Genomic DNA, 12,331 nt, shown 5'->3' on the forward strand with positions numbered 1-12,331 from the left:
TCCTAGGGGTGGTGAAAAAAGGCTGCTTTTACGTGCACGCTCTCTGCTGTATACATAAGAGTGCAGCTGTCTAAGATTCATATTCAAGCCCTCACCCACCTCTTTACCTCTGAAAACAAAGCCGGAGAACTTTAAAATAATTTTTGCCACCTCCACCTTCACTGCAGATCATAAAGAAATGGGCAGTATTTAGTTGATACAAACTTTGTGCTTAAAGTTACGAAAAAATGAGCGGGCTTCCTTATCACAAGGTGTACTGGAGCCTGGAGTCCAGTGCTTGCTGGTGTTCACTCAGGCGCTGGAGTGAAGAATTCCTTCACTAGAGCAGATGAAAGCAAAAATGGTTAAAACCTAGTCTCCTTTCTCATTTCATCAGTCCCAGCAGAAAGCATTTGTGCTAGTCCACTCACCCGAACCCAGGTTTGTGTAACCCAGCTTCTCTGTCCAGTGGCTTGCCCCAACATCTGTAAACACCAGTCTAAGAAATCCGGACAGATAAAACGTCTGTTTTCTGTAGTATGCTAAAAACCGTGGCTTGCATCTCATACTCTGAGATTTGTTTGGGTTTTTTTTTTCCCTCATCCTTTCTCTGGAGGGGTAAGATTGTGCAGTGGGAGGAGTATCCTATCCTCTTTATAGTTTGGAGTTCTTTAAGTATGTGTGGTAGTGTGTATATTAAAGAAAACGACCAAATGCTTGGATGCAGATTCATCTTCAGACAAGACAGGCCTAGGCACCTAAAAGTTCCTTTTGTACTAAGGCAAATCCCATATCAAAATGTTGTATCTTCTGTTAGTCTAACTTACACAATTAGAAAAAAGGAAGTCGGGGGTGCATGCCTTTCCCTTGAAGCAGACAGTTTGTGATGAATTCTTTGAAGAATTTATTCTACACTCTTGAACTGCCTTCAAAGACTCTCCCTATCCCAGTATGACTTCCAGGCCCAGTGAGTGCCTGTGTGTAAGGCTGTCTTAGATCAGTGTTAGTTGTCACCTTTCCTTCTGGATTGTCCTTCTGCTCTTGCATTGAAATGGTGAGCCACATGCTTCCCTTCCTTTCATTCCCCTCTTATTGTTTTTCACCCACCATCCACTGGCTAGTTGCTGATCCTGGCTCCTTGCCTGGATTCTCGTTGTCCTTCATCGAACAGTCTAATGGTGCCGTGACACTTTCCGTGGTGAGATAAACTTTGCATGTGTGCCGTATTCACCACGTGAGGAAAGCAGAGGCTTATTTGGCAGTACTATTGAGTCTGCTTTCTCCATCCTCATCAGTACAGCTCCATATTGAGCAGAGACAAAATGCCTAACATTTAAATTGTTAAGAAAGAAAATAGATATGACACTGAAAGGTAAGAGAAAGCTCTCATTTTTTTTTCCGCCACTTTTTTCCCTTGGTGGTAGGCTGCTTTTGGAATACAGGGATGCTGACAGTGAGGTGAGGAAAGCTTGAGCTAGTCAAAGAGCTACCTGCTGCTACGAGGTGCAGTCCAGCTCCTGTAACTGTCTTTGAGAAGTCGCTTCAGCTTGCTAACCTACCAGGGATTTTTTTTCTTTTTCTTTTATTCCCAGACTATTTTTATGGTAGATTGCCAAACTGAAGAGTGTTCTGGGGTTAGGTGAGTACCAGAGCTGTGGAAGGGAAGTAGCAGTGGTGTGCAGCTGGGGTGGGATGGCAGTATTTCTGTGGCAGCTGTACCAGCTCAGCTGCCTTGGCAAGCTGCATCTTCATATCCTGCCCCTCATCTTCCTCCTCCTGCCCTATGAATGGGAGTGGGTGACTAGCAGTCCCCTGCAGCTTTGGGTGTCAGCGAGCAGAGAAGAGGCAACAGATTGGAGGGGGCGATATCTATTGTATCTTTGATACGATCCCATGCTTTCCCCCCAGGCTCTTTATTTCCCTCTTTTTCATAAAGATGCAACCTTGGGTGGGGGAAATCCTCAAGTGTGGGATGTCTGCCTTGCCTCCAGTTAGTTCATTAGGTAGTTGCAGGAAAAGAGCTGTAACAGAGCTTTTGAGTCATGGGAAGGTGAGCCTGCAATGTTAGTCAACTCTCAGCCTCACAACCCAAGAATTGTATTGTAGGAAGGTGTTTGTAACACAAAGATCATAACTAGCCCCAAAGGGAGAACATTAAGGGGAGACCTTGTCCAGGTTTGATGTGGCCCAAGTTGTGTGTGAAGTGCAGCCCTGACACTTCTTGGTGGCTGTGGTTGCAAGGGACTGAAGATGGCTGCTGGCAAATGAGGGGGTTAGGAAATCCTTTAGCTCTCCCATCTCCTCGGAGAGTGCAGAGCACTCCTGGCTGACACACAAATCTCCCATTTAAAATAACCCAGACTGCAAAAGAAACACGTGAGCTTTCAGGAAGCTAGAGTCTGGATCAATGGACAGGGAGCGTTTGTGGCAAAATGAGGCATTGAAGTTTAACCTGGTGATACTGCGTGGCAGGGTCCTCAGTACCTCGATGTTTGGCTGCAGTTTTTGGGTTACAAGAAAAGCTACAGGCTTCTGAAAAATACCCTTTGACCAATTGTACCTGTATGCCCAGAGGACGTTACCCATGCACACATCTAAAGTGCAACTGCTGCAAGTAAGCCTTGTCTAAGCCATGATTTGTCTTCCATGGTACTCTTGTCTTTGCACAAGTAGGATATCTTTGTTCTCCGTGTTTGTGATTGTTGCCATAGTGGCTGTCTTTGAAAACTTAATTAAGCCAAGAAAAAAAATGGCAGGAGAGAAAAACCAGAAGATTGTATCTTTTTTTTTTTTTTTAGGATCAGGGTTTCCCTTCCTAATTCTTATTTTAATGGAAGTGTTTGACATCTGTAATGCCCAGCCCTCTCTGCTCTTGAATCCAGAAGGGAATGCAAACACACAATAAATTAGGAAAGGCTTAATTTAAGGTGTTTTTTCTGCTTTATCTCTGCAAAAATATTTTTAGCCCTTTCTAAAGTAACAAGGTGTTGCCTGGCTAAATATCAGTAAGACAGAAGAACCTGAAGAATAACTAAAACCTAGGAATGATGAAGTTGTTCTGGAAGGGTACCTGTAAAGGGATGGGAATGTTCCCATGATCTCTTCCCACTTCTCTGCTCTCACCGATCTTGTATGTAGGGAGAGCGCGTGAGAGCAGCCCTTCTTCTGCTTTAGAAAAGTGTAGCTTCTCTGTGCTGCATCTCTTGAAAAATATCATGGGCGGTTGGCAGGGATATCTATCCCAGATATGGGGTGGGGGGAGAGAGGGGAAGGAACCTGAGAGACTTTGGGACTATCTCAAATTTTGGTCTTGGTAGTTGTCTGGTTTGTTTTAGATGACAGACCATGCTGTCCCAGGCACTGGGTACCTATGTAAATCAAAAAGACAGTAAAATCCCAGTGGCATTAAAATAATCCATTTCAAACTTCACAGTCTGCCACTGAGCCGTATGGGAAAAAAAAACCACTTCTGTGTGGGAGCACATCCTTCCTCTCCCAAGCCCCTCTCAATCCCATACCTGTGCAGGAATGTGATCCCCACGCTAGTCTTCTATTAAATAAAACAAAGAAAAACCCAAGGAGAAGATCTTGAAAGAAAGATCTTTTGTTAGTGATTAAACAAAGTGGAAAAAAGTTGCAGGTGAACTGCTCCCACTCTGCTCTTCATCTCCTAGGAAACTTTAATTAAAAATAAATCCAACCCTTGGAGGACAGTTTCATGGTGGTATCTTATATTGAAAATCATACCCTAGATCAAGAAAAGGTTTTAGCAAATCTGCAAGAAGGATACTTGCATCTATTTCGGTCTCTCCCTACTCTTTGAAGAGGCTTTTTGCATTTTACCTGTCCAGGTAGAAAAGCAAGTCTACAGTTAGTATAACTTTGTCTTGGATACAGTTACTTGGCTTTTTTGGTGTGGTGGGTTTGCATTCCGTAGTGGATAACTGGCATTTCCAACATGTTATTTGCCGAGAAAAACTAAAGCAGGTATTATTCTGCCACTGGGGAGAATTGTCACTAGGGCAAGTAGGCATTGTGGAAAAGAGCTGTGACAAAATATTTAGCCAGACTGTTGCTTACTTGTTCTTGGCTGCCTTGCAAAAGCAAGGCTAGATGTACACATTAGTTTATGGTGCTGGTAGTTATTCGAGTTGCAGGTCACATTAATTTTTACAAAAATCAGGTTTCTGCTTAAACTCAAGTTATGTTGTTTGAAATAAAAATACTTCATCTTTACAAAAATCTGCTGCATCCTCCTTTTGGACACTTCTTTTTACAAAAGATTTCTGCTGTCTTGTCTGTCTTTTTTAAGGAAGGAAGGATAGGACAACATTTATTGAATAATGTCAGCAAATTGGAATTGTTTTAGCCTCAATTCAGTAAAACTGTTGAGTACTTTTGTTACTTGGACTCTAATGAATGTTAACAGCATTAAGAGTTTTGTTCCAGTAGAGAATGGCAGGAGTGTGGCTGTAAACAAACATCTGTCTGTGCCAATCCTTTGGAAACCCACGCACGTACACCTTGCATGTGTGTCTGGGGGGTACTACACCCCTTCCTCCTCTTGTGTTGCTCTGGAGCATACAAACCAAACTCTTCCAGAATACAACCAATATATGAAGCTACATGTTCCCAGATGCTCTCAGATTTTTAGCTGTGTGCCAACACCAAACATGGACAATAAACTTCTGGAAGTCAGGATTTCATCTGGAAAAATCAGTAGGCTTTGCTAACAGCAGTGATAGAAAGTGCTATTATTATGCTTGTTATAAACAGCCACTAAATGAAAAGGTTTGGATATTGATGGATGAGCCCGTGCTTGCGGAGTAATTACTCTGTTTTTAAGTGCTCTTTGATCAGCACTGCTCAAAACATGCTATTTATAGATCTGTTTTGATGGTGAAGCCTGGCCATTAGTAGAAAGCAGCACAGGAATAGAAAGAAAAAAGGTAATTCTTTTTGCTCTTGAAATGTTGGAAAACAAGACAGACTCTAAGCTGCTGGATGTAGACTTTTTCAGATTGTTAAAACTCTCCAGAGCTCTACCTGTACATGGCTGGTTGGAAATGATTTTGAGGAGCTATGAAACACAGCCGCGGCATATAGCAAACAGCTGGCTGAAGCTGTTTGTTGCGACTCTGCAGCCTATACTGCTTTATAGGGCTTTTCATCATGTTTATAGTTTTGACAGCCACTTCTGTGGCAGAGTTCTTAATTTAACTGATGAGATGATCTTGTTTTCATCTTTTTACTGATGCTCTTTTAAAGTTGAGCGGTTTCATTCCTTTGAGCTGGCTCTACCTTTGGGTACAGCTCATTTCATTAGTTTCATGCTCTGCGTGGTGTGTTTTGTCACACACTTCTGGAGATAATCCTTGCTGCCAGCTTTTAAGTTCTGCACAGTGTAATGCAGGAGAGCAAGGCTGGATTCTCAGTCTCATTCATTTCCATGGAGTGGAAAAAAAAAATGTTACTTGGCAGTGACCTTGCAGGAGCTCACGTTTCCCTCCTGCTGCAGGGATGTGTGGGAGCTGTGGGGTTTCTGTTGGGATCTCTGTTCCCATTTGCTTCTTCAGTGCTTCCTCAGTTGTAAGCCCTTGAGGGCAGAGACTTCATTCTTGTGTTGCAAATTGTGTGTCTAGGTGGCTGCTGTGATAACGACGACATGGCTTTTCTTACTTTTCCTGGGAAAGATGGCTCAAGCTTTGGTGTGATAGTCGCCTGCTTTCTCTGCCCCTCGGTGCTGCACAGGCCTCTTGGTGGGCTCAGGAGGTCTCTTTGGGCTGATGTCTGTGAAGGACCCAAGAGGGTTTGAAGGGATTTACTTGACCCTGTATGCTACTCCTTTCACAACATATTTCCACAGGCAAGTTAATAATTAATTGTGCATAATAAGATGCACTATTATTACCATGGCCATTAAGTTACACCTGTTCTTTGGTCATACTCAAGTGTGATTTGAAGGTAACATGCGTGGAGCATTCCTGTGAATGTGCCAGCTGCTTGCAAGTGATGTGGCCTTGCTGGTTTTCAGGACAGTTCTGATGGGGAAACTTACTTGGAACGCACAAGTCTTGTGGAAGATGCAAGTCACTTCCAAGTACTTGCCTGGTTTCCCATTGAGACCCTCTAAATTTTGTGTCAGCAGTATCCTCCAGCAAGGAGTCCGTCAATCCACTGGCTTTGTTCCTGTATCTTGTACTGGAAGAGATGGTGAATATTCAATTCCCTCTCTGTGTTCTCTCCCCTCCTTAGAGCTTTGTCCTATCTCCCTTTCATCATCTCTTTTTTTTCTAGGCTGGACAGTTTACCACTTTTGGCTGCAAGACCAGCAGCCTCAGGGCTGACTGCTTGTTCCCATCCCTGCCCTTGTGCTGGCTAGGCAGCCCTGGGCAGAACAGGCTGGGAACTTCAGCTGGCTGCAGCTTGGAGCACCAACTTAACCATTTGTTGTCACTGTAAAAAGCACATCCTACCACCTGCCCTGCATCCCCAGTCCTTCCCTGCTGCTCTCACCACTCTTCTTTGTAGTGGTGTGTGTTTGATGGAGCCTGCAGAGTCACTGAAAACTAACCCAGCTGGGAGGAGTGAAGAGTTTCTTGCTGGGCACAGGGGTTGATTGAGCTTGCGGAATGATCCAGCAAAGCTGTGGAGCTAGCTTGGACTGTGCAGCAGAGAGGTGAGAGGATGGGTACTATACAACCTCTTCTTGTTGGCATCATGCTGTTGGGTCCATTCAGCTGTGCTGTGCAACCTCGCCGCAACACTTTTGGCTGTTTTAATCCAGGCTCCTTGTGCTGTTGAGCAAATGCTTGTTCTGGCAGGAGATGGGCATGTGAGGAGCTGGAGGGGGGGCAGAAAGAAAGCTGCAAGAACAGGAATGACTTCTGTTCCAGTATTTTTCTAAACGCTCAGTAATCATAGAATCACAGAATGGTTTGGGTTGGAAGGGACATTAAAGATCATCTAATTCCAACCCCCCTGACATGGGCAGGGACACTGTAATAATATATAGCACAATAAGTGCTGAAAGATGACCAGCTTCCTACCCTCTGGGACAGCCCTTCCTTGTTACTAGTTGTGCAGTTTTTTACTGAAGACATGGCTCTAAAAAGTGAGCTTTGAGGAGCCCATCCTCGGGAAGCAGTCTGTGTTACCTGTACCTGGTGCAGATACTGCACAGAACAGAAATTCGCATCATTCGGCTTGTTGTGTAATATGGGATTTGTTTATTGTGCCTTCCTCTTCCCTTTTTTTTGGGGGGGGCTATTTTGAATGCTGGGCTGTAACATATACCAAAACTCGACTGCTTTTGCCAAGGCCCACTGTGAATGATGGAGTATGGATGAATACTTATTACAAAATTTGCTTTGATGTATTGCATGCCTTTAACCAAAGGCACATGGGGAATTTGTTTTGGACAATGACTTTAAATTCTGGTGGGACTGATATTGTATCTTTTAAAGAGGGCAGATTTACCCAGAAAATGAAACTGTAAACTCCTGTATTTTCCCAGAGAGCTCCTGTTGCTTTAATAATCTAGTTATCTGGGAAATCTCTTGAAGTATCAAAGGGCCAATTATGCGCTGCCTGGAGCAGACCAGGGAGAGCTGTTTTTGTGCTAGAATTAATAGATACAGGCTGGTCACAGCAGGTCTGATGTCCTCCCTAGCTCATGACTGTAAATTTGCAGGGCAGAGATAGTAATCATTTATTTTTCGTCTCACATCTCCTCTTTGCTCAGCAAGAGTAACTCTTAACAGGACTGCATGGTGTCTTCTGATATTTAGACAAGACATTAAAGACAACTTGAAATGAAAAACCTTAGAAAAACTGATCAAGAAAGGCTTGTAATGGCTTGTGACAGGGCAGGGTGGGGGATGTCTCATGAAGGAGGTATAAGTCTTCTGTCAGCTTGGGGTTTTACGGAAAGAAGTGTCTTACTTTCTGACCTTCAAATAAAAAAAAAAAAAGAAAACCTCCTTCCCCTTCCTCAAAACAGCAGGCTTAATCCTGGATTAAATAGCTGGTTTTGTGGCCTGAGTATAGATTTCATCAAGACTGGGTCTTGCTTCTCTCTGCAGGGGCAGCTCTCTCAAACAGGATACTCTTACAGTTTTTTGAAAGAAAAGGTCATCAGGACAAGTCAGGGGTCCTGTGTGAAACCAGTATTTGTGTGGAGATGAGCAGATGATACATGCTTAATTATTTGGAAAGGCCGCTAGTGGATAGCTTATTTTTAAAGGAAGGGTTTTATTATAGCATCTTTGCTTGCTTTAGACTTCCTCACCAAACTAATCTGCTTTTTCACGGTGGATTTGCTTCTTGATTCCAGTATTGTATCTCGAAGATGAACACTGGGTTCTGTCTTTTTTTCATTCCTGGAGATAGGAAGAGAGGTTCAGGAGACAGACTCTGCTTTTGGAGCTAGGACCTCACCGTCTCTGGCATTTCAGCTCATGGTACTTTCCAAAGGGGACTGCTTTATCACCTGGGAGACTCACAGGTTGGGATGTATCTACATCTCTCCTCCGTAGGACCACTCAGTTTGGAGTAATTGCCAAAGCAGCAACTTTATGCACTGATGCTGCTGCTGGCAGGTTTTGTTCCTGTGGCTGAGTTATCTAGCGGGTACAAAGCCTGGTTTGTTTATTCAGGCTGAAACTGCGCTAAAAATTTGCTTTTGCAAAGCAAGTTGGTAGGAGATGATTTTGATGACAGCGTTGTTGGCACACTTGTGGTGAGCCTTCTGTCACAGAAGGCTGCTTTTGCTGACCTGATGCAGCCTGCTTGTCCTGGAGGAAGGCTTTTCTTGCCTGCAGACATCTGCATGTCTTCCTCCTGAACCCTTGACGAAGGCTTTAGTTGTGGGACATCTCCTTGGCTGGCTAGATGGACTGCCAGGACAGGGGTTGTGTGCTTTGGCGTCTCATGTCCTTTCATAGACTTGGAGGAAACAGATCCTCATCTCTGGGTCTAGACACAACTTCTTGAACTCACAGATGCCAAGACTCTGTTTAGGCTACAGCTATTTACCTCCATTTGCTCTTGTCTCTGTGATAATTTGCTTTGCTTCCCTGGTGAGAGTGCAGACCCCCCGGCTTTCCTAGCACCTCCGATGTTCCCCTCCCAGCGCTCCAGCACCTCCAGCCTTTCCCTCTGCAGTGCATTTCATGGTTTGCTGGGCTCAAACAGCTCCTTGTATGATCCTCTCGTGACCTGTACAACTAGCCCAAGCTCTTGAGAAGCTGTCAGGAGGAAAGGCTTCCTGCTGCTGTCCCCAGTGCTCTGCTGTCTCACGTACAGCGATATGTAATGAACTGTAGGGAGCAGTGCCTTTGTGCGGCAGCACCGTGGTTCCCCGAGCCCTGGATTGGGAAGCACAGGTACAGAAAGCTCGGCCAGGCTAACCTGCGTGCCCAGGTGGAGGCGATTTCCAGCAGCCTTAAAGATCTGTGCAGGGAGTTGCAGCCTGAAAGCTCAGGGAGGTTCAGAGGCAGCATATGAAGGCTGGTGCTTAGGTCCCAGGGTACTGGTGAAATTTGGGCAGTGGGTTCAAGAAACTGCAGTTTTTTCCAGCGAGTCACAGTTTCTGGCTTGGCTTATAAAGACAGGCAGATACTGCTTTTGCTTTAATGAAGTTAAGTTCAGCTCTTGAAGGCTAAATATGCAATTTCATTTGAATGGTTTAATGTAGTAATTAACTCGGTATTTCATGCATGAAATATTCCTTGTCTTTAATAATGGTGTGCCTATTTTGGCGTGAGGTTCTACTGACTGATTCAGTCTGCTACCTGCTACGGTTAGATGGGTCATCTCTTACTGAAACTGGGAGCAAGAGTGTGTATGGGCGAAGAGTTGGGTGAATCCAGGTGGAATATCCTGTTGTGCTGTTGACATACTGGCCTAATTTTTATATATACAATGGCATACTGGTTTTTAGGGCTCCCCCCTTCCAGCTACACAGCTCAAATGTTGCAGAGGGACTGATTTTTCTACAACTGCTAATCATTATCTTGTAAAAAAAAATTAATACTTCATGTTGCATTTGTGCAGATACCACGAGGTGCTCATAAAGAATCAAAAAACTTCCACAAAGAGTGAAAAGAGAAGTGTTTCTGACTGAAGTTTCTCCTTTCTCTAGCTTCCTGGTCGCAATTTTAAGCAAGGCTACAATGCTGATGTTGGTGACAAGTGGATCTGGCTGAAATGAGATCTGCCTCCCCTTGGAGCCCGAACCACCATGGACCACAGAACTTGAGGGAAGAAACTGCATTCAGTGTGCCTGCTCCGCATCAGTTGTGTAGTGCGAAGAAAACACTGGTTAAATCATCTGCCAGCTACAGCATAAGAGAATAGACTTCTAGAAAGGAAATCACTTTATTCTGGTTTGTTCTCCCCTGATGAATTCAGGGTGCTTTGTCTTTGGATGTCAGATAGTTGATGTGTGATAGCAAAGTGGTCTGGTATTGCGGGGGCAGACTTAAGATCAATGCTGAACTTTCTCTTCATCAAGACTGTGGCATGTTATTATACAGGATTATTGTTGTTTTGCTGAATCCGGAGAAATTAAACCTGTATCCTCCTGGCTGTCACAAAGTTAATTTCTTGTTGTTGTGCATGGTGTTTTACTAGTTTCATTGGAAGAGTGCACATGTTAAAAAAAAAAAAAAGAAACAAATGCACTTGCATCATATTCTGAAAGCCTCTTACTGGACATAGGCATCAAAGCAGACAAGTGTAAAAAAGTTCATTGAGAGAAGGAAATAAGCGTTGATCTGAATTTAAACAGCAAAATATCTGTGCTTAAGGGTATAAAAAATAATTGCCAGTGGTTGTAGTCATAGCTTCTTCCTTTGAATTGGTGCTATAGATCAAAATGTTTGTTGGGTGGAAAAGACAAACGTAATTATTATTTTTGCAAGTCCCTGAAAGTCCAAGTTGGAGTTCTTTTTAAAGCAATGATTCATTTGGTATTAGTTAGTCACAGAAATGAGGCACCTTGGCATTGGCTCAAGCAACACTGTCCAGATTTAGTCTGCAGTAATTCTGCGTTTCCAGCAAGGGGCTAACGACTTCAATCACTGAGTTAAAGGGCTGCCAGGCATTCCAGTGTTCAGCAGTGCCTTTCAATTAAACAGCCATGTCTTGCCCGTGCCCCTTCCCGTATCAAAAACTAGTATGAAAAGACTGCTTTAATGAGAGCCTTGGGGGCCTGGTTAGATACTGAAATAAATGAGCAGTGGGATAGAAACATGGTTCTTCTCACTGATCTCTTAGCGGTTTGTTTTCATGTTCTGTGGCTTCATAGAGTTTTACCTCTGCTTGCAAAAGGACGGACTCTGCTTTGGTCCCACTGTGCCACCCTGTAGCTGGTGGCTTCACAATGACGAGCAAGCGCTGGATGTGAGGCCAGCACCATGCCTTGGACTGGGTGAAAATGCAGCAGAACTGGTGCAGTCTGTCCTGCCAGGCTGTGCGCTTGTTTGAACCGTTGCAAGATTTTTGTGTTTTTTCACCTTTGTGCATTTTCACCTTCCAGAGGCCAGTTATCGTGATGCTGGACCTACGCGTGCTGCAGCTCAGCCACGTTTCCTTATCCCATGACTCCCCCAGGAAGGTGTATCTCTGATGCCTGAGAACCTGCCAGCCTGAGCCGCTGTTGTTTTCCTCTGTCTTATCCTGAGCAATTAGTGTTAGCTTTTCTTTACCTGCCCAGAGTACCATCTCGCAGCAGTGAGTGATGAGTGTGGAGATGAAAAGAACATCTGCTGTGGCTTTAGGTTCCCTTTGGAGTAGTCCAGCTCTGTTTTTACAGGTGTCCTCCGTCTCAGTATGGCTTTGTTCTGCAGGCGTTGTAATTCACTTGGCAATGTGTGTGGAGCCTGATGTCAGATCTCCTAGAAAGGTGTTTTGTGCTGTGTGTGGTGCTGGTGAAGCTGTTGTGTGTAACTTTGCCATAGTGGGGTGCGGAGCATTTCTGAACGCCTTCCCTGCCTGCTCCAGCAGCAGGATGAGAGCTGAGCTGAGCTTTGGATGCAAAGGAGTTGAATTCTGGTCAGGAAAAGCAGCGTTGGCTTGTATGGCAAGCAGTGTGGTATGACAAAATGCATGTTGAACATACTTTTTTTTATCCTGATTTTAACTCTTCTTTAAAAGTAAAACTGTTTACAAATCTGTGAAGGAAATAACTTTTTCTTCCCTTGCTGTAGGAAGGAGTGTTAGCTGTGTTTTTCTCTTCCCTCCTTCCCACTCCCAACACCTCAAAAAAACATCTTTTAGCAAACCAGCTGTAAAGTTTTTGGCTTTTGAGGGCTATGCTGTGCCAATTGGATGAAAGTGTCTCTAGTTC

The 12,331-nt window shown here is 44.1% G+C and overlaps 1 protein-coding gene across 1 annotated transcript in view; it reads left to right on the forward strand.

The window, feature by feature from the left end:
• NDUFA10 (NADH dehydrogenase (ubiquinone) 1 alpha subcomplex, 10, 42kDa) overlaps window positions 1-10,568 on the forward strand; it is a 41,343-nt gene extending 30,775 nt beyond the window's left edge. Inside the window, exon 9 of the mRNA XM_010080184.1 lies at window positions 10,124-10,568. Within this exon, the coding sequence (XP_010078486.1) occupies window positions 10,124-10,192 (69 nt within the window). The 3' untranslated portion in view covers window positions 10,193-10,568. The remainder of the gene's footprint in view (window positions 1-10,123) is intronic.
• The last annotated feature ends 1,763 nt before the right edge of the window (window positions 10,569-12,331 follow it).

This window comes from Pterocles gutturalis, unplaced genomic scaffold (genome assembly GCF_000699245.1).
Source record: "Pterocles gutturalis isolate BGI_N339 unplaced genomic scaffold, ASM69924v1 scaffold3864, whole genome shotgun sequence".
NCBI lineage: Eukaryota > Metazoa > Chordata > Aves > Pterocliformes > Pteroclidae > Pterocles > Pterocles gutturalis.